At 42.7% G+C, this 26,897-nt stretch overlaps 1 protein-coding gene and 1 long non-coding RNA gene across 7 annotated transcripts in view; one reads left to right on the top strand and one right to left on the bottom strand.

Moving 5' to 3' along the window:
- Positions 1–487, bottom strand: part of dnah9l (dynein, axonemal, heavy polypeptide 9 like) — a 35,811-nt gene extending 35,324 nt beyond the window's left edge. Inside the window, exons 1-2 of the mRNA XM_030402078.1 lie at positions 458–487; positions 124–314 (exon numbers count right to left, since the gene is read on the bottom strand). Coding sequence (XP_030257938.1) covers positions 124–314; positions 458–487 — 221 coding nt within the window. The remainder of the gene's footprint in view (positions 1–123; positions 315–457) is intronic.
- Positions 1–26,897, top strand: part of LOC115572224 (uncharacterized) — a 71,022-nt gene that overhangs the window by 146 nt on the left and 43,979 nt on the right. For 3 of the 6 annotated variants that reach the window (XR_003982046.1, XR_003982050.1, XR_003982049.1), the window contains exons 2-3: positions 1,153–1,440; positions 1,615–1,797. This is a non-coding gene — a long non-coding RNA (uncharacterized LOC115572224). Of the gene's footprint in view, positions 1–1,152; positions 1,441–1,614; positions 1,798–3,793; positions 3,888–8,639; positions 9,354–26,897 lie in introns of those variants that run through there. The other 3 variants (XR_003982048.1, XR_003982051.1, XR_003982047.1) reach the window with 3 other exon arrangements.

Below are 26,897 nucleotides of genomic sequence, written 5' to 3'. Positions count from 1 at the left end.
AACAACCTGTGCGGTTATTCCAAGAAGTTTTAACAGGTAAAAAAAGACGAACATAAGCTAGCTAGGCTCTTCATTGTTACTCTAACGGTAGCAGATTAAGCTAGCAATTAGCCATGAACTGACCTGAGTGCAATGTCTTGTGGCCGTGCCCTCTCCACACACAATGGCAGGGGCAGCAGTGTCCGTCCCTCAGCACGGCCTCTCAGGGTCACCACCCTGCTCCTCAGCTTCTCCAGGTGCCTGTGGATGTCATCAGACACCACCCGCGGCCAGTCCTCATGGTTCAGACCGTTAGACAACACAACTACCAGCACCTGTGCAGCACACACAAGCTGTCACATGAAGCCTTACTCATACTGCACTAAAACCACACCAAACCATGCATACTTCATTTGTCCTACCAGCCATAAGTCAGAAATCCCAAATCATCACACACACTCACACAGCACTAGCCCACCTCAGAGATGACAACAGGCAGATGCTCCATGGGATATCCAGGCACTTCTCCCAGCCGCAGTTGGTGTCTGAATCCTTGGCGGGCAATTCTCTTTACACCTCTCTTTAGCACGCACAGCAGCTTGGTCTTCCATGGTGGGGACGTCTTCAGAGATGCAGAAACAGTAGGAATGCTTTCAACAGCATTGAAAGCCCCAGAAATAAGTAGTGACTTATTTCAAAAAACGTTTGTTAAATGGGGTGCAGTGGCAAGCCCAGGATATTAAAGTGTGTCGTGTAATGAAGCTAAACTCAGGATGTAGTTGCATGTGCTTGGCAGTGTTCTGCTTTTTTCTCTAAGGATGTGAGGAATTCTGCTGCAATTTCTTTTTCCTCTATGCCACCCAGGAAAACAGCTAATGAAATGTGCTTCAACAGCAGCCACCCTATAGCTGTGCACATCATCATTTTACATATCTTTACCTTAGGCATATCATGTCAACACACAATGCATGCTGAAAACAAGAGATGAACTGCAACATTAACTGTTTACTTAAGGCTTTAACCATAATTAGGTTTGCCTAGGAAATTGACTGTAGCCCAGAACAGAATATGAAAACAAAAGGTAAACTCATTTATGATAGCAGCTGCCCGAACTTTTTATAAACTCAGTTCAGGCTTTTCTGTATTTCCTACCTGAGCATCCCCTGCATGCAGTGTCCCTCCAGGCCCTGTGAAGAGCAGCAGTCTGTTGGTCCAGATGTGGTCCAGAAAATCCAGTATAATCTTCTGGTTCTCCTCTGCTCCAATGAAGCGGTTCCACTTATCCGTCTTCACTCGCAGCACGCAGAAGGCCTGCTCCCGAAGGAAGTCCACCCTTTCATCTGACAACACCACCCCAGTTTTGAGAGAGGGCTCCTGGGGGACACGCACACCTCCTGCGCCTCCACTGCTACTGCTCGTGCTGGTGGCCTCGGCCATGAAGACTCAGCTGGAAGAAATTAGGTTATACTACTACTTGAAATGAGAATAGAGAATCACATAGAGATGGATAAAAGATACAAACTCAACTCAGTCCTTCCTGTCAAGATCAGAACCTATAAAAGGACATTTTCCCAATCATAAAAACGATACTCTCTTTCTACGGTCCCAACATAATGTTTCTTTTCTCTTCTCTAGCTCAGAGGGCTGTCAGCTGGTAAAGTGATACACACCTTGATGGTCAGCCTGTCACTGTGACAATACAGCATGGGCTGGCTTCATTATCCTGCATGGTGGATGCTGTTTGTGTATGACCTGCTACCCGATCCTGTAACCTGAGCCTTCAGAGGAGACCTACCTGCAGTGACGCCTTCAGGACAGGTAGGGCTATTACACCTGTGATACACTTGAAAGATTTTCCATTTTTTAGCAAAATATGAGTCACACAGATAAATACTATAGTTTCACCAATTGTATGGCTGTGTATTTGTGTCAGAGGGCAGAACAACAGGATGCCATTTTTTGAAATATTCGATATAAACATGTGGCAACGGCTACTAAGGATGTAAAATTTGTCCAAATACAGTAACATAGTTATTTTGTGTACCTTCTTCTACTTTTAACCTATGTTCTGTGTGTCATAACCACATGGTGGCAGTGTGGGACAGTGTTTTCTACAGCATCCTTCAACTGTAATCCAAAGTGACCCCAGCCATGACATCCTATTACACGTTTTATGCCATTTATATAAAAATATGGAAAAATGGGACATTTCTCTAACTGTGTTACTTAAAATACCACAGCAGTGATTACCCTTTTAGAGATCCTTCACTTTCTGCATTTAACCTTAGTACACAAATGTAATCATATCCAAATTTAAAATGGGCAGACTGGAGAAGGCAGAGTTTCCTGGGATGTTTGACATTTGAGTGTGTTGCTAACCTTATGGTCATACATTTGATACATACATAGGGTTATGCAGTACCTAGAAGCATACAGCAAGGATCCTCTCAGTAGGAAACTTATCAAACCTGAATGATTTACAACTGTAAAACATTCTCCTTTCTAGTATTCCTACAGTACAAAGTGTACAAATGTAGTTCAACCATGCCTCTTTTGATTTTGTAAAATGTACTTGTTCATACAGCTGCTTCATTTTCTGTGATCACTTCCCTTTGGCTTAATGTCACGCCTTTGAACATTAGAAACAGTGGATGGAAGTGATTTTTCACTTCACATGACATATATATGCTTAATGAATGTATATGACCTTTGGTGGTTTATGTCTTTATTTCTAACAAGTGTTCAACATTCATCAGCAGCAAATATTTCCATTGTTTGCAACACTAGCTATACCAGCCAATAATCCATGGCAATCCTCCAAGGGAATTTGTCCTTTCTGAAATCTCTAATTCCATTCCTCATTCTGTTTACATAAGTGAATGTGTGTGTGTGTGTGTGTGTGTGTGTGTGTGTGCTTGCATGAATGAATGCTCTTTGCACACATTTATTGTGTGTGTGTCATTCCGCTTAAATACATGTCCTTTACATGATATGCAAGGCGGTTTGTGCCAGTATTAATCTATGTATGTGTGTGTGTGTTTCCATTAATATATGGCTACAAAAGTGTGTGATTAAATGTGTGCTTGTGTGTGTGTGTGTGTGTGTGTGTATGCCTGTCCAGAGCCCGAGGCGAGTGAGGGTGTCCCTCGGGTGTCTCCACACACACTGTATCTAAGCCCATTTGAGCCTGCTGACAGCAGGAGCATGACTGCCCATCTCTCTGACCTCATGCCCAATGTCAGCTATGCTCTGCAGGGATGGAGGGATGGAGGCCAGAAAAAGAGATCTTAGGACAACTGGTGGGGGGCGAGAAGAGTAGGATAGGGAACCAATGGAGAGAAAAGGGCGAAAAAGAGAGGGTGTATGCCGGGGTGGAGAATGAGGAGGGGCAGCGAGCTTACAGAATACAAATGAGACAGAGAATAGAGTGATGAAGGAGCAGAGGAGCAACAGCAGAATAGAGATATGCTCTTGGCCAGCTATTGGTGATAAATATTCAAGAGTAGTTCTGAACAGAGTCATTGCTGAGTAATGTAAACAGGAGGAGTAAGAGGGCAAATGGAAAAATGTTTCCTCAGGCAATATTTAAAATCTCAGCTCTTCACTGTAAATGAAATACGACCTGTAAGAAGATGTACAGTAATATTCTGCTCCAATGTAGCATGGCGCAGCACCAGCTAAACTCTCATTTAATCTCTTAGCAATGCAGTTTTAACCTGAAGCGTCTCCCTCATTTCTTTTCTCCTCCTCTGTTTCTCCTCCTCACGCTCTCTCCATTTGCCGTTGCCATGACTACGTGTTGCTTGACGATCAGACTGGCGCTCTTGAGTCCGAAGCTTCAGCCTGTCTCTCCCCTCAACCGCTCCTCCGCTCCTCTCCCCATCACCCTCTCTCTGTCCTCAGTTAGGGGAGGAAAATTACATGTAGATGAGCTTGAGGTCTCCGTATCTTTCAACCGCACACACACCCACACCCACACCCACACACACACACACACACACACACACACACACACACACACACACACACACACACACACACCATGACGGCCATCATCTCTTCAGGCGCTGGCTCTCTCGAACAAGTCCGCACTTTGGTACCACTCACCATGGCCTTTTTCATTTTGTCTTGTAGTCTCCAGGGAAAAACGACAGATTCATGTATTTCTGAAACAGCTGGACTCAGGGGAGACAGGGAAATGGATGAAAAAGGAGAATAGAGCCGAGTGGGGGAAAAGAGCAACAAGAGAGAAAAATGTCATCAGGGAAAGAGGGAGAAATTGAGACAGTGACAAAGATGGCACACACACACACACACACACACACACACACACACACACACACACGTAATGATCATTTCAGAGCCTCCCTCCTGTTGCTGGCTGACTACCCATGAGACCCACCATGGCTGGTGATTGCCATGTATGAGCTTGTGTGCGTGTGCCCAGATGGTGCTGACCAGCCGTCCCTTCCAGGGTAGATGAAGTAAATGGTGCGATTACAGTAATGACCGACACACACATCTGTCCCGTTCCTCTGCATGGCTGCCAGCTCTTTTGGACACACACACATGCGCAAAAGCGCTGCTGGCAGGCATCCGCGGAGTGGGTTAGAGCAAACAAACCACATTATAATGTGCGTTTTATCTAATGCTAAAGTGTTATACAATTTTTGCTGTTTTGTTATTTTGTGGTCGGGAGTAAAAATGTGAAAATGTAAGCAGCTGGTTGATACCTAAGGCACCTTACAAAGAGTATCACTTTGGATGAAATGTGACCCCTCTTGTCAAGGTGACTCTGCTTAATCCCTCTCAGTTTCTCAATCTAACCCCCCCTGTTACTATTCCTCTTTCTGCCTCTTCATCCCCTCTCCACCCTGCAACTGTCCTCTTCTTCCTTTCATCTCTACAATCTGACCCACTTCAAAATTGCCCCCTCTCCTATCCTGCCATTTTTTCCCTGTTCCCACCTCTTTGGTGTTTTTCTCCACCCAGAGATGAGTCGAGCGAGGGGGGACAATTCGGATGAGCCACCGGGGGCATGTGATCTCTTTGTAGTTTGGAGAAAAGGCAGAGTGTCACCAGCAAGCTCTTCTGTATCAGACCTCTTCTTTGTTCCGCAAAGGTCTTCCTCCTCTGTCTGGACTCAGTGATATTTGAGAGGCAGGTCCTTGTACGCAGGAAGGGGTTAGAGAGCATGGCCAGTCTCCCAGATCGTGTGTGTTTGCGTGTTTAAGTTCTGAGCTTGCTCTCCTCTGAGTATATCAAGTGTGTTTGTGCGTTCTAGTTGAGGGGACCCCGGCAACCTGTGATCAGAAATGCTGAGTCCGTGCTGACCACTTCCAGGATGTTGTTCACTAAGTCAACACTTTGTGTAAGAGAACACCCTTATTTCACTGGCAAAGTACTGCAGTGTCCCCTCCAAAATCTGCAGATACAGTAGATTTTGTTTAAAAAAAAAAAAAAGGACAGCATTGTTCTGTGCTGTGGTAGACACAGGTAGTAGTCTCCTCTTACAGCATGTTCACCTGGGCGTGCTCTCAGGAGGCCCATTAAGCTTTGCTGAGACAAAGAGATCCACTGGAATAAAGTTATTTACAAAGCCTTCCTTGCAGTGTCAGGGGGGAGGTTTTTCGTTGGATTTCAGTTACACTTACATCCTGTAGATGGGGCTGTTTCTCTTTCAGCCTCCAGAGTTTGTCCTTTAGATACTCTAAATCAAAATTTCTCCCGAGCCTCATCCTCTTGTTGCTTATGAATACCCATATAAACTCTCGGGAGGTGTGTATTATGTGTGCTCCTTGTCAATAGCTGAATTAGGCTTAACTCCACTGTGGGCATATGTAAGCATATTACTATAGGTATTAACACAGATACCAGTACACATAAACCAGTACAACTGAGTGTTCCCTTGGTCTTTGACATCGAGAGAAAGTATTGTCTCTATTGATTTATCATCATCTGCTCACCTCGGAGATATTAAGAACATAAAACAATAAAAGAGAAGTGGAACACACCTGGGTAACCTCTAAACCTAAAATACAAATGACACACTGTCCAGTGGTGAGAAGCATCTTAAGAGCATTGAGAGTAGGAGAGATGATGGTGGAAAAGAGAAAGGGTGAGTGAAAATTTCCATATCTCACTTTGTTTCTTTAACTTTAAGTGAAGCGACAAAAGTAAAGCTCTTAAGCAGAGCTGTCTCATCTCAAAGACATTTACCGTCCTTTAGAAGCCCTCCCCATGATGTGATTAGAGAAAAACCATACTGTACCCTATATCTTTTTCACGCTCACTGGTTTAGCCAAATGAGGTGAAAGGAGCCAAATGTTTCCATGGTTCCATTAAAATATGTCTGAGAGCAAAGCAGGGAATTAGACACACTGACACACTAACTGTGTCACCAGCCCCCCTTTCAAATGACTACACTGCTTTATCTGATTGGCTGCCACAGTTCTTGGCCATTACATGTGAAGACGTGCTAATGAAGGTAGACAGAGGGGAAATGATAGACTGAGGTTTCACTCTGGTGAATAAGATTGTAGGGCACAGAGTCTGATTGTCTGTCATTTTGGTGCCATTCATTGGCAATCATTGCAGTGGGCAGCTATTAGTTTAATGTTGCATATAGGTTAACTGTGGTGCTGTCCGATGTCCTTATTAGCAAGGAGACACTTGTTCCACTGGTGTTATTGTATGGGAAGTAGACAGCTTTGCAGTGATATGCTTTGGGGAAACTGAGTAATTGTTGGCTGAGCTCAGAGTTTAGGCCACAGACGGGGTTGGCTGATCAGGCGAAAGGGGCTTCAAGATACCATCCCCACAGTTACCATGTGGACGCAGATAATGACGTAGTTAAAGCGCCAGGGGACCGAATGGAGCGCGTCGTTACCTTGTGTGTAGTTACGGATTTCTCTTTGTTTGAACGTTGTTCAACAATGTGCACAACTTAACATGTTATATATTTTATCTTTAGTTAATAAATGTAAGCATGCTAACACCCAAAACTGAAATGATGAATATTATGAAACATATCTGCTATACATGAGTGTTAACATTGTTTAAAGTCTATGTTAACATGCTGACGTTAGCATTTACACCAAAGCACCGCCATGCCAAAGGTCAGCCTCTGGGCTCTTAGTCTTGTTATAATGAAGATCCCACCTGGCTACAAAACTTGTAAAGTTTAAGAATACTAAAGTAGCTTTCTCGAAAGATGGAAATTGAAATGGTGCATAAAAACACACGCACACACCAACAAACAAATGTCATTGATCAGGGTTAAGCTTTGATCTCTGTGTGAGAGCATGCCATAGCCGATCGATAACTTTAATTCGGCCTCAAGTGTGTGTTTGCACGATTCTGTCTCCCATGACTCTCACTCCCTGACACTTTTCCAACCATACAAATACAGAGACAAACACACAGAGTCATATTCTCCCCTTTCTCAAACCCCTGCACACAGAATTAAACACACACACATACACAGCAACCTGATTAGGTGAGCCACGGGGGTTAGGCCTAATGACAAACAAACTCAGCGTGTGCACAAACACCTCAGCTCCTCAGATGAAATATAGATTTTCCTCTCTCCCAAAAGCTGATGGGTATTAGGTGAGGGCATGTGTGTGTGTGTGTTTGTATGCTTTTGTATGTGTGTGTGTATGTGTGTGTGTAATCTTGTTCTCCAGATTGTTTTCTATGGAAAGAGGAGGCACAGGAGAAAAGCATGTAAGTGATTGGACACTGCTTTGTTACTGTTAAAGACCCTCTCTCCAGGGAAATAGTGGGTTAAATAACTGTGTTTTCAGTGTGTGTGTGTGTGTGTGTGTGTGTGTGTGCGCTGTCTGATAGATTAATAGGAGTGCTATCTCATCCCAGGGGAAATGCATTGGTATTGTTTTTACTGATGTCAAGTCCTTCAAGATTACTCAAAAGGTGCCTAATGAGTGTGTGTCTCTGTGTGTGTGTGTCTGTGTGTGTATTTTGTCATTTTTTTTGTTATGAATGAATACACATAAATGATGGCTGGCTCATTGCATTCACATAAAAAAACCAACAATATTGTAAATCAAAATATTGGCATGTGCAAAGTGTGATAAGTCGGCTTTGATCACGAACAAAAGAGCATGAAGTGCATTTAAAACAAAAATGCGTAAGCTCATGCCTTTACAAACTGGTACTGTTAACCCTTAGTCAAAGGAAGTGTAGTTATTAAACTACTCATATTCCTATATGAGGCATATCACATAAACATGTTCAATAAAAATTGATAGAGGAAATGCTGTTTGGATCCAGCAGTGATTAAACAAAACCAGGTGCTCCTAATGCACGGGTAGGCTGAATACTGGTCAAGAGAAAAAGGAAGTACAAATCAATATTTTTTAAATTAACAATTGGTTACAGCACTACTGTATGTGTAAAGCAATAAGTGAAGAATTATAATCTGGCGCTGCAGTTCTCCTCAGCTCCTCAGTGTTTTAGTGTGATACAACTAGGAATGTCAACAGTAAAGCAGTAGTTTTCAAAGCACCTCTTTTATCTCATTAAGCTTTTTTTTCTTAATAAACTCAAAGTCATTTACTGGCTAAGGGGTGTTAGGCAGTCTGAAACTGACACTCCTATTTTCAACTCTTGTTTTGGCCTTATCTCTTTTAATTCAGTTGTACAACAAAGCAGCAAGGCTCTGGTAACTCACTGTCTGCTACCTGCCCAGGATAGAACAGAAGACGGAGGGAAAATGGAAAAGCGGAACATTTAGCAGCTAACAACACGTTTCTCTCAGGAGAGGATGGAGACCAAGACAGAGCTATAAGCAGGGAGTCCAATCAACCTGCCAGGTGGAAAGAAACATGACTCCAAATGAATGATAAGGCTTCTTCATGACTACTGGATGTGCACAGTAAATAAGCAGCTCTTCGCCAACACATCCACCGTATTAATGTATAGGGTAAAAACATGCTAATGTTGTGTTAAAAACATGCTTTACTGCCCCAAATTGGCCCCAATCTGTTACTACAATTTAAAAAATAATGTATTGTTGGGATATACAATATGATTTTAACAAGGTCCATACAATTTAAAAGCTTATTGACCTCACGCAGGTTCCTTTAGGTCAAACAATCAGAATGGATACAATAAACACAGATCTCAGTCAAACACACAAGAGTTTGTGCAGCAATATCCTGCTGCCTTAATTGAAAGAATAGAGAAGAGCTGTTTACTGGCATGCAGACAAACTACTCAGTGAAGCTGAGGGTCAACAATGAACCTCATACAAAAGAGCTTATGTTTTAATGTTGAAGATAAGCTGCCTCTCCCCATAGTGTGTTTAATTCACCCAAAATATTGTTATGAGTATGTTAAGTACAATATGATTTCCTTCTCAGTCAATGACTTTATGATGTCTTTCATGTTATTTCATCTCAATTTGATGCTATCTAAAATTCATCAGTTAACATTTCAACTACCCAAACGATTATATCATCAAAACCCGAGTATTTTGCAAGCAGGAGGATTAAAATGACTCATAACTTTAATTAGAATCTTTTGTCGGCTTTACTTTCATGCCAGCAATCAATTTGTAGTTCAATGTCACTTCTCCCTGATGGCGGGTATCTTTTTCTGGAATGAAACTCTTCAAACTGTTCCAAACCCTTCAATATCAGTGCTGTGAGGTGTGTAATGTCTTGTAAGCGTGTGTGTAACTGTGCGCTTGTGTTTGAGCGTGCTCAGCTCACTGCAGGTTAAGCTAAGTGGCTGTCTGGCACAGGCATCTTTGATTATCTTTATTTATCCCTCCCACCCACTGTTTCTCCGCTCAGTCGCTCACTCAAACACACACCCCTCCTGCTAAAAAGCTAATCTTTCTGTGCTAATGAAAGGTATTGGGTTTCCTAACAGGCTTTTAAAGGAAGGTGATGGATTGAAGGGTAGATGGATGGTGGGAGGGGAAGAAGGGACACGAGGAGGGGAAGAAGTGAGAGGGAGGTGAGGTGTCAATAAGCACATCAACCTGATCCCTTTCAGTCTGCGAGATGTGCATATGCTGCTAATGTATGCAGTCATGCACGCAGCCACACAGCTTTAGTCCCTCATAAATCTCTGGGCAAAGCATAAAAGCAAGTCTTTTGGTGCCAATAAGCTGAGAGACAGATTGCGAGAGATGTCTCCACCTTGACCAGTGCTGTGATAAATGCCTGAGGGTGTGTATGCATGCACTCCAACGTATTACATCAGTGCGGAGCTGTAGGTCTGTGCAGATTGGTGCAGAACTATGGTTATTAAGTGTATTTTGTGTTGCTGAGGGGAATTCATTACGTGATAGTTTCCATTTTCAACACATTTGCGGGAAAAAACATCTTCCAATGGAACAAACACAGACAGCATGACCGTGAAACGCTTTAGTAAGTGATGATCTATGCACTGTTATTGATTAGATGTCGTATTTGAGACACATTTAAAGATGTGTGAGAATATTATTAATAATAATACAAATAATGACTAAAGACTAATTTCTTGCCATCCACACTCTTCAAATGATCTCTCTCTTACCTCCACATCGTTCTTTCCTCCAGGTGGAACAGTCATGGGGGTGGGGGGTGTCTTGGGATCACCAGCCCCTGCTCTCTCTCCAGCTCTTTTCCCCTTTCTAATAAAGCTGATAATCATTTGTTTCCCAATCACATTAGCATGCCAGTAATGAGAGGGGTAAGTCAGCCATTAGAATATGATCCATAATTCATTGTTGACTCCCGTTCATTACCCCAAACTCACTCCGATGAATGTTTAATAAGTCTGTGTGTGTGTGTACGTGCGTGCGTGTGCGTGCATGTGTGACTTTGCATCTCAGTTTATCATCTGGGGTACAGAGCGGTGTCAGGCTACGATGGATTGTTTGTGCTGATGGAAATTTGCACGATGGACTCTGTAATCTGCCTTTTTCCATATGCGTTACGTAACTCATGAATGACGCAAGCAGCGACTTTAATTGGAAATATATGCAAGGGTGCATTACTGTGCATCTTATTAGGTGTGCGTGCATGTCTCCCTCACTCTCTCTGTTTTCTCACTCTCTGTCTGTCTCTCTTGTGAGTGAAGCAGACAGCTGTTATCAGTCGCTGACAGAATCCTCCCATCAGCCCCCTCCTTCTCCTGTCAATCACAACACATTGTCACCAAGTTGCCATTTAAATAGTCCCCTTTCCCTGTGTTTACTCAAGAAATATGTGTGCGTGAGAAAATAATGTAGAAGCCCTGCCCTTGCTCTCCTCTCCTTTCCTCTCCTCTCCTCTCCTCTCCTCTCCTCTCCGGAGAAAGACAAACACTGCTGGTTGATTAATACGTGAGAATTCCCCAAACACCTTCATCAGGTTCCCTACAATGCAAAATTACTCCCTCAATAAATAAATAGTTGTTAAAACCAGCTGGAACATCATTAATGTCCGGCTTTGAGCCAGAGGAAAGTTACTTCAAGTTGTGTGTGTTTATGTGTGTGTGTGTTTATGTGTGTGTGTCTTTTGGCAACCTCCTAATGAGATGCCTGTGTTTCCCTCCATTAGTAGTTTATTAGATAGCCTAGGTCGCTGAGGTTTGTAAAATACAGTAAGCTTAATTTAGCACATTTGGCACTACAGGGGCATGGGGGACTTAAGGGAGTATCAAGGGCATGGACAACCGGCATAGCTTGGGAGGTAAATTAAAGTCGCCAGCAATAATAGGTGGGCTGTTGAGCACAGCCATCCTGCCCTTCAAGAAATCATTAAACTGCCTTGGAGGTGCTGATGTGAATGATATGAACATGAGTGGGATTTGAACCACCTGGCGAATATTACTTAATATTCTGCTGTGGCCTGAAAGGTGGTAATCATCTTTTTTTTTAAATTATTATTCTCTACCTTCAAAGATCACTTTAAGGTTCACCAGCACGCAGATGCATTTTGTGTAGGTGGTCTTTAAGACTAAACAATCAGTTGGGGCTGTTGTTGGAAGTTATTTTAAAGTATTGGTTAAAAGATGTTGCGGGAGGACCTGTAAAAGCAACACTTGACACCAAGATCACGTAGAAGGCTTTTTTATTCCTTTCTCCAGACTGAAGACAAATTTTGTCCAATGTAAAGAGTGTATTACGCTGAGTGGTAGACATCACCATCAGCTGAACATCGACAACAACATTATAAAAGACACCTACATTTGTTCAAAGGTAGCATAACAATGTCACATTATACTGATGCCACAATCTTCCCCCTTACTCACTGCACTGTGTATTGTCATATCTTAAAGGTCATATTGATAACATTTTTATGTTGACATATGTAAAAAAAAATACATCCAAAGTTCGTAGACAGTTGCAGAATTCAAGTATTTCTTTTACTTAAAAACATTATTGTGATCGTGAATCGATGTTTGACGGGTCCAAAAATTATTATTTTTTGGATCCAGCTTCCAACAAGGTTATTGAAGCTCTGGTATATAGACGTTCTTAAAAAAAAAAAACCTTAGCTAGTGTTATCAAGGAGAAATACAGATGGAATGACTCATTTAGTGGATGAATGTTGTTGCTAACATCTTTGAGTTAGCTAATGATTGCAAGCTAACTAGCTATCTAGCATAGATAGCATCTTGCTATAATGTTAAATCCCATTCCCTGCTAAAAAATGTGTTTTTATACGTGTTGACCTATGCATTACAGTCTATATAAAAGATCATCCTAATGATCAGCACCACAGAAAACCTTCTCACTATCCTTCAGTAGGTATGAAAGAGAAGGTGTGAGAAGGGATTTTACAAGGAACAATTTATTGCTAATATTTTGTGGATGAGAGAAAGATACACTGAGTTTTGTTTGTTCTTTTGACCTCAAACAGACACACACACACGCACACACACACACAGACCCGTATACGATCTAATTTATAGCTAGCTGGTAAGTGACAGACAGACCCATTTTCTCCACCGTTCATGTAACCTTTTCTGTCTGGGGCTATCAAAGGTCACTCCGTCGTGCCTGATTTACTGTAAGAGCACGGTGCTCTCTCTCTTTCTTTCTCTCTCTCTCTAAGCCCTCCCCTCCCCTCTGCCCTCACATTAGTCTGTCTCTCTATCTTAAGCTTCTTTTAGACATGCACTGTATGTAATTCATAAATGCTCTGTCAATTTAATACCCTGGTGTCAAGTTTGACACGGACCTTGAGTCATTTTTATGTAAAAGTCACATTGGCACTTCTTAGAACCTGTTGACATTTCTGTAACATTTGCTACACAGCTCAAGTGAGAGGAGTAGAACGTATAGAGGTATGTACAGTATTGTATTTATGACATTTTTAACATGCTAGCAGCAATCCTAATGATGGAAGTTAGATGGCTTGGCTCGTCAAAGTGTCTGTTGTACGCGCTCTATGGGCTCCACAACACGGGCTCCTAGATCTATAAACCTGCAGTCGACCTTTCTTGGCTTTATGTGCCACTGAGCAGCTTTCATAAGAAGGACAGGGGTCCAAGTCTGACGCTGTATCCAGAATCCCCTTGTTGGACCCATGATGTAGCTCAAAGCAGTTTCTATCTATAGCCTCATAGAGTTGCTGGCACGGCTCCTAGTCGTAATGTGTGTACGAAGCCTAGGAAGAGATTTTTATCGGAAATTCTGTACTCTTCTTAACAAAGTTTCAAAGTGCTTTACAAAAACAAAATGGATAAAAAAAAAAACTGTTGTTAAAAACCAATACAATAATGTTGAAGTGTCAGATATTACTCTGAAACAAGAGTCTCACTTGCCAGATGCCGACCAGTGTACCAGCATTGTGGCTGTAAGTGTCCTGAGATGTGTAAACCAAATTATCATGTTCTTTTCCATAACACGGACCTTAACATGTTTTTTCTTTTCCTCAAACTCACCCCACTTCTCACCCTTCTTCCCCCTTACACACATATTTGTCTTTTCTACTATTTCACCCTGTTCTCTCTCCCTTATTTCTCCTCTCTGATGTGCAGATCTTGGTTTTGGAACGAGACCGGGACAGCGTAGTTGACACTTAATTTGACAGGAAGAATGATGGGTATGGTGCTGCACACTATAAAGCGCAGAGGAGAAACAGCCGAGGCAGAGACAGGCAGGATTTCAAACAGAGCCCTTTTATCATTATAATAGTTGTGTTTGTGAAGTGTGAGCTGGTTCCACGAATGCACCTGTGACACAGAAACACAATTGACACATCATTGTGTCGTAAATGAGCTGAAAAGTGGTGCAGAGCTTGTTCTTGCATAAAGCTTTACAATGCTTTTTGTCACACGTGATATCTGGATGTGAGGGAATAAAGGAGGGCAGCAGATTGAATAGAAGAAGAAGCACTTTGAGAAGACATTTTTCTGGGTGAGGGAGAAACTGAATCGGAGTTATGTCCCCTTTAATTCTTCACAGATGTATGGAGCTGTTCTGGTTAGACTGTGGGGGTGGTAAACATACTGTAAAAGAAAGAAATCATATTGATATCAATAAGATGAGAGCTGTACAATGATAACAACTCTGGTATTATGAAGCTGAGAATATGTGATGTCTGGGTGAAGCTATAGCTGCAACGATTAATTTATCAGTTGCCGGATATAGATTCGGCAACTGTTCATATATATATATTTTTTAAAGTCAACATTGTCTTATTCCAGCTTCTTAATGTGAATTTATCTTCTTTTTCTTCTTTATGGCAGAAAACTGAATATCTTTGGGTCTTGGAGGAAACATTTGAGGATGTAATGTTGGGCTTTGGCAAACATGGATCGGCCTGTGTTGTGCATTATGTGTTGATTGTCTTTTTTTTTTTGTAAGATTGTGAATTCCCGGTGTCTATACACATCAACAACAATGAAACAAAGACCCACTGGCATCAGCCACAAAAAATCCGGCATCACTCAGGCTCTAGAATTGAGTTGTGGTTTTGTTGGATCGAAATTCATTTTGCTATTGACAAAGCTATAAGAGTATATCAGTTTTAAGTGACCGGCAGAATTGCGAGAAATCTCATCTCGTGTTGATGGAGAGCTGTTTGCTCTCTGGGAGAATGGCGAGAAGTTAGATGGAATAAATTTAGCATTACTCATCCTTTGATGCCGTCGTCTCTCCATCTCTCGGTTGCGTCCCCTCCTCTGATGTCATGCTCCTTTGCATCTCATCTGCATCCATTCATGTTCCATTTGTCTCTTTTGACTCCCCTCTCAGGTTCGCAGGCGTCTTGTGTCCTTGGATTTTCTTTTTTATTGCCTCATTGCATCATATTTTCCCCTCTCACTCCCTCATCTGTCTGTGCCTCCTCTCCGGTGCGAGATTGCTATTGCAGATCTGTCAATATTCACAAGGTGTGGCCGCGGCCCTGGAGCTTTAATCTCTGTAATAAACTCAGTGCTTCATTCTCTCCTGTAATGTTTGCTTGTTCATCAGAGGGAAATGTTGTTTTCTTTATTTTGTATATGTGTCAGCAGTGTCACATTAGGACGCTTTCCAGAGCTTTATTGGGCCACTTAGCATATCGATTCATTAGTTGATTATTTACACACCGAGTCTGTTGCTTTTGTTTATAGCATTTTCTAACGTGTTGGCAGTTTCCTCTGTGGCTTCGTCGCGCACGGTTGGTGTATGTGTGTGTGTGGACGTGCATGCTGTAGTGGGACTCCGTACATAGCTGTTTGGAGCTAAGTGCTTTGAAGTTCATCATGCTGTGTGGTGTTACGAGAGAACAATATGAGAGTATCAGACTCTATTGTTAAGCCTTCCTGGGAACAAACAAAAGCAACAAAAGAGCACTTGTTGAGTCGTTTCCTCCCTCAAATCTCCACACTTTTCTCCACATTTCCTGTTTTTGTATCTTAGGATATGGAAGCACTTAGTGTTTTAGGAGAGCATCTTTGTGCCAACATGTCTGTGATTGTTCATCATGTGTGCATGTACAGATGTGCTGGATTTGACTCCTGTTGTTAATTAAAAAAAGGAACGCATGTGACATTTATAAAGAGCTCAACTACTTAACAAGCAGCTATACTCTGAGCCCCTCTCTCTCACTCTCCCCATGAGTTATTATCCCTTATGGGCTGAAGTAAGTCTGTGAAAAGGCAATATTGCGGAAACGCTATATTACACCATTTAGACTTGATACATTTACGCCTAATCTATGAGACTGTTTAATGTGAGACCTGTCCCATAAATAACTATCAATACTTCTGTTCATTGAAATTATTATTGCGCTGAGTGTTTAAGTGTTTCTCGTCAGCAGGCTACCTTTGCCAAAGCAATCCACGAGGCAGAAAAGGACAATCTGTCACTCCACTTTGCAGGCCGGTCTCTCGAGATTTCATGAAACGAGCACGATGTCCTCAAATGCAAATGTGTACTTCATGCACAAAAAGTGGGAGAAACACATTTTTGCCCTCCTTGGAAGTTTTACACGAAGGAGACCTATCTATAAACAGGTTATAGTTTGACATTGAAATAAGGTTGCGGTGTTGAAATAATTGATGGTCACAAACATTCACCTTCAACTGTTATTTTAAACTAAAGCCAAGAAGTTTTACTTCCTCTGGTTTGAGGTTTAGATGTTGTCCTTGATGAACTACAATGAAAACCCTTCACAAACCCTGCCAATAGAGTTTTAGATGCCTTACCATAATGACAGTTTTGGCTGGTGCTGTTGTAGTTTGGGCTGCAGAATGCTTCAGACAAAGTGCTTGTTAGATTGTCTGACATCGGCTCCCATGACACCTTTTCCGACGTCAGAACTGGGCTGCTTCAGATGACGATCTGACATGCCCATTTCATGCGGCAGTTGTCCCAAGTATGTGGGGGTGGAAAAGTAGGCAGGATTTAAACCAGTCTTTAAAGCTTTCTTACTGTCACACAACTACTGTCTCTGTTAAGGATCCAACACAATGGATGTCGTTAAGGAGAGACTGCCCAAAGAGGAGTGAGTCCCTCATGTTTTATTTGTACAATTGATCACGCTGAGACTACAAAGATTAACAGGAGTGTCCACCCAAAAATTATTTTAACATTTGTAGGTTGTAAGGCCCAGTCCTAATCTGGTTGTTTTGCCTATGGCTGCAGAACAAATGCACAAGGGCGACTAAAACCAGGACAGCATGGACCGGTTCTCTTGGTACCATCCACAACTTTTGAAAATAGAAACACAAAAGTAAGTACTGTACCTGACTGCGTGGTTGACACAAGGCTTTTGATTATACCAATAGCTAAACAAATGAATTCCTTGAGTTAGGCTGTACGCTATTTCTCTTGCTTTGTGATGGTTTGGCTCATTATTTCTTATTTTGTTAAAGGTCTCCAGGGGAGTTGCATCACATTAAGGCTTCATGTAGTAGGAGAGTGACTTATTCTTTATTTTTGTATCATCTTTTTCTTTCTTTGTTGTTTTCAAATAGGCTCATCATCAGTAGAACCTGTGTATTTTCTTTCTTTGTTTGGTGACTATACACATTAAGGGCCATCTGGCCCATGTCACATCACCTATTATAGCTCAAAGTACAGGCCTGAGAGTGGTTCGACTTCAGAATGGAGGTATTAATTATCAGGTTAAATGTTGTCCTTGTGTCTGAGAAGCAGCACAGACATACAGAGATGTGTCCCAACAAAGCCTGAGGTGACTTCACCCTCTGCATCTCGCATTTACACTGTTGCTTCAAGGTTAATCTTTATGTCAAGATCTCTCTGTTTGTCTCTGCCTTTCTATTTTCCTCTCTGGCGCTCTCACTCTCCCTCCTCTCCCCTGTCTCTCTGTTCCAGCCTCAGATCAATGGGCTGGATGACTATCGTAAATCTTAATGGTCATGGTGTGTGTGACAAAGTTGAGATGTTTGTGTGTGTGCATGTATGTGTGTGTGTGTGTGTGTCTCCAGTGCAGGTGAAGTATTGCTCACTCAGCACTGTCCTGCCCCTTGGGTACCACCACACGCCTGCCTGCCTGCCTCCTGTCCAGCCACAATCAATTTCACAGTCCCGAACACACACACACACACACACACACACACACACACACACACACACACACACACACACACACACACAGCACCTTTACAGACATTTTACAGGACTCGTAATTTTTTAATTTTTTACTATATTATATATTAAAATGTATTATTACTGTTAGATAATTTGATGAATGTGACCAGAAAGTGTTAAACTAATTTAATTAAGTTTTATGAAAGGTAATCCTTCTTGTAAATTAGAATTATTAAAGCTTTGATGAAAGAGAAACAGCTAATATAAAATACTTGCAACCACTTGGATATACATGTATGAATTAAAGGCCCAATCAGTACTTGTTTGTACTTGAGTTGAGATGGAAATTTTGTTGGTTTATCCACTGGTCACTATCACAAATAGGATACAATACAACATTTCACAAACCGCCATTATCATGAAAAGTTAAATGAATATGAACTTTAATATATTTTATACATTTCTAGAAAGATTAAACTTGTCTTTTCTTTTTAAAAATAACATTCTGTTGTAAAACTAATGCAGGTGGACATGCTTGAGAATGCAAATGAAACCTTGGAAAATATGAAAATATAAACAGAAAATGTAAGCCAACATGGAGGAGAGTGGCTTTGGGTTAATCGTTTCTCAGTTCCAGAACAACTAAGCGCACTTCATGTCGTGTTGAAGACCATGTGACATGTAGAAGCGGATTAGAGAATTTTACAGTAAGCATTCTTATGTAACTTTGTAACTTTGTCAAAATTGAGCTAATATTCAGCTTTTTTCAATTATTCCAGACAAGCACAATCATGTGTTTAAGACATACAATATCAGTGTCAAGTGGACAACTGATTCCGTAGATTTAATGATTTAATCTTATTCTTTGCTTTAGTTTGGCCATCGGACTCGGCTTTACATGTGCTCACCTATTGAATCTGAAGAGTGTTAGGTGTTCGGAAATGAGAGGTTAACGTTCAGCATACACTGATGATTTCTACAGTTAACATCTGATTTTAGTGTTTGTTCATCTGAGTGTGTGAGTGTATGCGGAGAGGCAGCTGCAGCGTCTCGCTTCTGATTTTATGATTATCACATATCAGGTTTCCTGCCCATAATTGTAGACTATGTCTCTGCATATCTATATTGGTCTGCGAGTGCGCTCAGCGTGGGCCCTCGCTCCAATCAGCCAAAGATTTCAGTGAAGACAGATCTCCATCACATGTAAGTGAAAAAGAGCCTGATGAAGTGTAAATCTGCCTCATCCGATGGAGGAGAGAAATTGAGAGGAAGAGGCCCCCACTGTGCTCAGACAGCATGGGCCAGGTGGTGTGAGTGAGTGCAAAGTGAGAGGAGTCGAGAGGGTGTGTGTGTGTGTGTGTGTGTGTGTGTTTGGGTGTGCATGTGCATGTGCATGAGGTGGGGTGGGGGCAGCATTCAGCAGGCACCTGGTGCTGACAGGCTCTCATTGAAACTCTGCAATCCAATTCAGATTCAGCACCCCTATGCTGCTTTGAAGGGCCTCGTGACGGCTCATTCCTCCTCTCCTCTCCTCTCCTCTCCTCTCCTCTCCTCTCCTCTCCTCTCCTCTCCTCTCCTCTCCTCTCCATGGGGGTCCCATCATTACCTGCTGATTACAGAGCTGTCACTCCTTGCATCTGACAAGCTTGCTGATTGACATGAGTATAGGTATGCACGTGTGTGCTCATGCGTTTGCTCATGCCCATGTGTTATGGCTTCCTCGTTGCACACCCGCTTCCTTGACTCTAATGCAAGTGTGTTTACCCATCTGTGTGGGCACCTGTGCGTCCATGTAACTGTGCACCTATTCCTTACATTGATTGTGATTGCAGTGTGGAGTGCTGGTGCTCTGCTAGAGGAAGAGAAAGAGGAGTGAAGTGAAGCTTTTGTTCTGAGGAGAGCGACCTTTGGGAAAACCAGTGCGAACGAACACTTGCACAGTGATGTCTGTTTTTTTAAGTATTTCACATCAGTATTGCATCATGAATTATAGATGGTCTGCTGTGCTGTGTTGCTGTCATCACTGTACATGTGTTAATCATGCAGCATGTAGCATGTTGAATTTGACAAATTGCTACCAATTAATTGCCGTAATTATTTCACTTAAAGGGCAATCCCGTATTTTTAAACCTGGCAGTAGCCTGGCAGTTTAGAAGGGCATTTCTCCACGCCTGTCAATTCTGCTCATATCTGCTTTCTACTCACACATAGCTGATCTCCACAGTAACCTCATGTGCTTCTTCTGCAACAATGTTAAAGGACCATGGACTTGTGTGATGATCTGCAGGGAGGAGTTGCTCTGCCGCCAGCAGCCTGTGTGTATCTGCACATTTTTTCTCAATCACAAATTACAGCAACACCATTTCGAATAGATTATCGGTGTGTTTTCTTCACAGATTTGCTTGCACGTGGCACGTAGAGAAAAAAAAGGAGACATAAGGAAATTAATGCTGCATTTCGCGAGGCAGCTGCTGCGCACTCTGTCTGATCAGCTCAATTGGTTAACATCGGAGCCTCCTGTGTCCCCCTGGCGTGATGTGGAGAGGGCAGAAAAGAGTACCGGCAGCGTGTGAGAAGGGCTGGTACGCAAGAAAAACTTGCGGTACACCAAAGAGTAAAATCTAAACGTGCCAGAACTGTGTACCGGTGTGTACCGTTTCTACTGGCATACCTTGCAACTGTCAAACAACGCTGACATACCGTCCTCGTCTAAGCCCCCGCTCGCTCTCCATTGATGGTATAAAGATAGGGGAACCCAAAAATTTCCCACACAACTAATTTTTAAAAAAAGAAAAAGAGTGCTTCCCTAGCTCCTGTGTCTCATTCAACACACAGTACTGCATAGTCAGTCTTTTCCCTCTTTTTATTGTTTTTTCTTCTCCACTTGTGCCATTTAATGAAGGTTGGCAAAGCAGTATGAGGCACTAGGGTTGGGCGGCTGGTCGATGGCTGTCAGCCATCAGCTGCTTATCACTGAACATCGTAACATTGTGATCTGAAAGGCTCCCCACCAGAGAGCATTATTAAGAGGCGTGTTCCTCAGATTTGCCGCAGGGCAAGAGTTGTTGTTGTTCGTGATATGTGGGGAGATGAAATGAAAATAAGTATGTTACTGCTCAGTGCACTAACATTACGTCTCCATGTCCCGTTTATTATTTTCTTATATAACCAGCTCAGTGAGGAGAACCCAAGACGGTTGGTTAAATTTGTGGCAGCAGTGTATCTTTTCCTCTGGGCCGCTGTTTGTCTCAGTCATTCCGTTTTTATACAAAGTTTTCTTAGATTGGCTTCCTTTGCTAGTTTGCCAACGTTGTTTTATGCATATGAAGCTAAACAATGCTAAAACATTTGGTGTGGAGAAGAGGATACTTTCAAATCTCACACAGGGACGTATGTCGGTGGTAACGGGAGATGATTTCCTCTGCTGTGTGAGACAGTTTGAGTTTCATTTTAGAGCAACCGTGGGAAAAAGCGCAAGCTAAAGTGGTGAGCTAACACACAACTGCTGCCTTACGACAACAGTGAGGGGACACACTGCCTCAAACCCGGATACAACAACGCATCGTCCATCATGATGTTTCACCGTAGACATCTTCATATGCCGGTTCGGTTAGGCCAGAAACATGGTCCAGGCAAGTGTGCAAAGGAGGGATATGGAGCGAATCAGAGCATTTATATGACCACAGTAGTAAAACATGATGTGTACGGCTGTTCCTGAATGACTGAGTCAGATTATATTCTTTGAGTGACGGTATACATCAAACCGTGATGTCCATACCACAACAGTTTGGGACAAATACACGTACGGTTACACCCTTAACAGTAACTGTTACTCCTTTGTAAATATGACTAATTGGTAAATAAACTGAAACATAGAAATTTACACTGTGAACTGCAGGTGGAGTAACAGTTGAATGCAAATGCAGCAGCCAGTATCTCTCACAGAGATCCCACAGATACCCTGGTCATTAATGCGTACCACAGCAAGGTCATTAACAAGTGCCAGTGAAGGGAAGTGGCCTGATTGGCTGTTTGACCTTTAAAGGGTAATTGCCACTTTTAAAAACTAATAAAGACACTGAGAGGCTGAGGGGAAGCCAAACCTATTTTACTGGAAACAATAACCCCAAACAATAAAGGTATGTTTCTCCATAAAAACATGCAGCGAGTTATTGGGAAATGGCTCTTTAAATGGAATCAAAGTGAAAACTGCAAATTTTTTCTTCCCTCTCTGTGTTCCCTTACCTTTAGCTCTTAAATATTTCAATCACATAAAGTCAGCCCCCAGTATGTTGTAATGTGCACTGTTCTTATTAATAGCAGAGGTTGCTGTATTTTGTAAGAGTTAACCCTTCAAATGCCTTCCACTGTGTTGAAAAGACTTCTTCTTCAAAGCCTAATATCCAATTTTTCTGTCTGCTAAAAAGGGACCGGGAGATTTAAGTAGAAAACTTTATGACAGTTTTACTGGCTCTGAGTTAAAAGGTGCCCTCTACTCAGCGAGCATGAAAGTCCAACTTTGAACAGCAGCATTTTGGAATATAGATTGCTTTCAGCGCCCAGACCATTGTCGCTTCAAAGCCACCTGAGATCCTTTTTGGCTCTCAAGCCTTAGAAACGATTCCTTGTAAAAGAGGAATAAAAATAGGATGATATCAGGTTGGAGCCTGCGACGGCAATGGCCTGAAACCAGAGGACAAAAGGAGAAAGACCAAAAGGATAGCGGAAGGAGGATAAACAGAGAAATTAATGACATAAGTCCGAGGGCTTGACGGCACCTGATTTGCTGAAGATCACAGAGATGGAGAGGAAATGAACAAAACAGAGGACAACCAGAAAGCATAAAAAGCAAACAAAATGGAGATGGATGAAAAGACGCACTGAGAGGTGCAGACAAGGTAATAGTGAACATGTTAAGCTTGAGCGAGTAAGGATAAAAGAAAGGCGAGCGGGTTAAAGGCTGAAAACATCGACAGCAGAAAAACAACATCCTGAGAAACCAGACAGCTGAATCTGGAGAAAGACTGATTTCTTAGTTTGCTGGGTGCCGGTGTGGTCTCAGTGGCGTGGCTGTGCCAGGGCGATAATTACCGTCTGTAAGTGTTTCTCCTTAAATGTGCCCATGACAAACATCATCACCACTGACACCACCATCACCACAGTGACTAGCAGGCACCCTGCAGTGGTGATTCAACATCATTAGTGAACATGACTGGCTGTGGGCATTAGAGACGCAACATTACACCGCACCATGCAGGGTGCTAATGTCCTGGAAAACTAGATACCATCTCTTCACTTGTCATCCTTCACTCACTGTATTCAGTGGGACCCTGGCAGGAAAGGAGACGACAGACACGAGAAACACAAGAGAGTGCTAGAGATGTTGATTGATACATGTACGTATGTGTGCACGAATACAACAGGAGAATGAAATCCAACGCATGCATTGGTATAAAAGTGATCCATAGCTGCATTCAGTGTTTTCATCTCGCTGCATGTTTGCTCCGAGCCCATCGTTCACAATCTTACCCTCCATCGTCTTCAACCGTAATACATCACACGGCCTCCCACGGAGGCTCTGCAAGCTCCACAGAGTTAGCCTGCTGTCTGCTGGATCTGTCTTTAATGTTGCTCCTCCCTGCCACTAGATGCAACATCTGTGAAATGGGGGAAATGGTGGAAAAAGCCCAGACGTCACAGCAAGGGCTCACTTATCTGTGAGGACTGATGCAGCAAAGGCATTTAAACGGCATGTTCATGTGCTTGTGCTCGTGCTCGTGCTCGTGCGACTGCGTGCGTGTATCATAATCTTCTAAACAGCCAATCTGACTTGCCTACGTTTGCGCATGCATGTGTGCAAGGGAGCATGCCTTAGCAGCCCACAGCGAGCAGTCCCATGTCAAGGCTATCATCATCTCACCTCCTGCCATTACCGCCACGTCTGACAGCCCACTCCCAGCCAAATTAATTTCCCCTTCGTTCCAAGTGTGCCACCCTCCCTCTTGCCTTCACCAGCCTGACCAACGCATTTCCCTGGTACTTGCCGCCGTCTTCTTTCCGCTTTTCTTTGTTCCCCCTTTTCCTCAATGCCTTGCAATTCAAGGAAAAGCCAGTTTTCCACTTGTTTTCTTCCCTTTATTCCTTCTCAGAGGTTGCTGTGCCTTACTGAGATGTGTCTCTATCCAGAGTATAACAGTAGCAGCTGGACACGGACCTCATCTACAGAGACGGAAAGAGTACAAAAAAGTAGAAATAGGGAGAAGATTCAAAGGGACATGGTGATTGTTTTTGGTTGTACTGGCGCTGCAGAAACCCATTTGCACATCATTTCCATTAAAAAGCAGTAGACAAAGACGTGCACAGCAGCAACACAGTGGGCTCGAAATTCTGTAATTTACATGTTTTCAGGCTCTCTTTGGAATAGCTTTTCATTTCTGTCGCATGCCTATTCCACTGGAAAACCCACTTATGACTGTTACACGTGCGATTCTTGAATAAACATTAAGTCAGAGCCGGCTGAGAGATGGAATCCAGCTCAGACAATTAAATTCACCATCTGCCTCGTCTTCCACCAGTTCCCTATGTGATACGAGTAAATACCAGCCAAGTTAGTTAAGCAAATGCCACCGACCCACTGGTTTGTGCTGGGAACGATCGCCTGAATATTGATATCGTTGTGCATTGATAGTATGTTCATGTGAAGTAAAACTCTATTTGGTAAGGTTTAACGAGAAAGGCGGGGGGAATCGTTAGCTTGATTAAGCTGGGCCATATGCTCCAGTCACAGCAGAGCACCCCCTCTCCCCCCCCAAAACCCTGCCAAAACCCAACAACAGCCCTGAATCACAATGAAGATGCACTCATTTGCCGTCTGCTCACAGTGAATGCACCGGACCACATGGGGTCTGTCTCCTTCTCTCTCTGTCTCTATATGTGGGCTCTATTTTTGTGCTGACATGCAGAGCAAGATGCAGCTTTGTGCCGGCAAAGTGGCATTTTCCTGAGGTTGGCCAACTCTTAGTTTTATCTTTGTTGTTTTCATATTTTGTCGACTCCAAAATGGGACACAAAGCACTGTGGGGAGTTTGCCAGTGGCTTCCCTGCGATGGAAGGTGGATCAAGATTTGTGGTAACAACTGCGTGCCTGCTTGAAGCAAGTCAGCAGGGCACAGCACAGTGCTTTCACGTTTTATGCTACTTTCATGGAGATTTGTGGCCAAAATGTAAGATTTGAGGACCTTGTCATGTCATTAATTTATCGTAACTGTTGTCATCAAATTTCAACCTTGATTCCCCAAAAATTGGGACGTCGGTGAAACATACTAAAAAACAAAACGCAGACATTTCAAATAAACTGTGTTCACCGACAACAGTTTTACAAAGTGTTCCTGAGCCCCTGTGATAAAATCCTTTATACAATCACAAGGTGGGGAACTTCGCCCGGTCATGTCTTGTAAACGACTGAGGCTTTGGAGGATGACGTTAATCTTAAAGTTGAGTCGACTCAGTCTTTCGAAATGTGCTGTTGGCATCAAACTCATATTGGCATCAAATATGTCAAACGGACTAGAAGATTATCACATTCTGTTTTATTTGGCTTCCGACAGCGCTTCATACCAACTGTTCTGGTATTGTGTTTTATGTTCTTTAGTGTATAACCCAACTGTCCCTGAATACCATCCTACAGAGGCCAAATAGCACTTTCTATTTTCCAGTGAGATCGTTTGATCACAAGGAAGTATACACAAAACAGTTGAACTTGAAGACGGAGAGAGTTTGGTTTATACTCAAGAGAATGCAAGTTCACTGGGAGACGACTGTTCACGATTAAGTCGTAGTTCTTGAGATAACAAGGAGTCCTTCCTGCTGCGATTTTAAGTACACGAATAAACGATTTGAGATGATAAAGTTTGTCAAGTATGTTACCAAGTCCTCGTTAGAACCAGCGCTGCGTTGTTTTCACGGAGCTCACAGATTATCATCTACCCCACCATTATGGATTTGTCTTCACAACATGGTAACACCATTTTAAATGTAAAAAATCATTTGACTCTGATTCAATCCTTTTCTGATAATATATTCATCCTCCATCCAGCCCACATGTGCTGCAGGTATTGTTTGCGCCAGATATTTTAAATGTCACAAATCCCATCTAATGTGCACTCGCTGTTCTGTGTGCTGCTGGAATTGATTTGCAATGTCTATTTTTCCTCATGTGTCTCGTCTCATTCTCTGTATTTATTGCTGTCCCTCTATTGATTCCTTACCTCCTTCTTTATCTCTCCATATTCCGTTGCCTTCATATAGTTTACCTGTGCGTATTTCTTCTTCTGGCATTTCCTGGCATTGTTCGTCTCTTTCCATTGTCTCTCTTTCACCTCCCTGCCTCCATCACAGCATGCTGAACTTGGATGAATGAACCTTTCTGAGGTACAATGCCATTACAAGCATGGATGCATGCATGTGTACATGTGCGTGTGTCGGCGAGTGTGCGCCTGTGTGTGCGACCCAGACTCTTCCTGGGGGAAAACACGGATGCAGCCTTTTGTCTTTGCTCTTGTTTCAGATTATGGTTTGTTTTATTAATGCTATGGTAATCTGTTTTCTCCTCATCCTTTGGTCCCCGTGTCTCTCGAAATGGAGGGAAAGCTCAAAGGACACCCATTGATCTAAGCGGCTCCAGAGACCTTGTGCCACTCAGCCAGTTTCTACCGTGTCAATCTTTCATGAATGCTGCTGGAGGAAAGTGGTCATTGGGGAACTGCAACAGACAATATGCACAAAACAAAGGGCTGGAAAACATAGCGGAGCCACCGCCGGAATGGCCGGGCCCCTTGTGAGTCTGCATGGCCAACTTGTTTTCCATTATACGCTTATTTACGCCGCTGTTATTCACTTGGATGACTGATTGACACAAAACGCCTGCGGC

The sequence above is a fragment of the Sparus aurata genome, chromosome 21 (assembly GCF_900880675.1).
Source record: "Sparus aurata chromosome 21, fSpaAur1.1, whole genome shotgun sequence".
NCBI classification, from domain to species: domain Eukaryota; kingdom Metazoa; phylum Chordata; class Actinopteri; order Spariformes; family Sparidae; genus Sparus; species Sparus aurata.
Note: the sequence above shows the minus strand (reverse complement) of the source record. Positions and strands in the feature narration are given on the sequence as shown.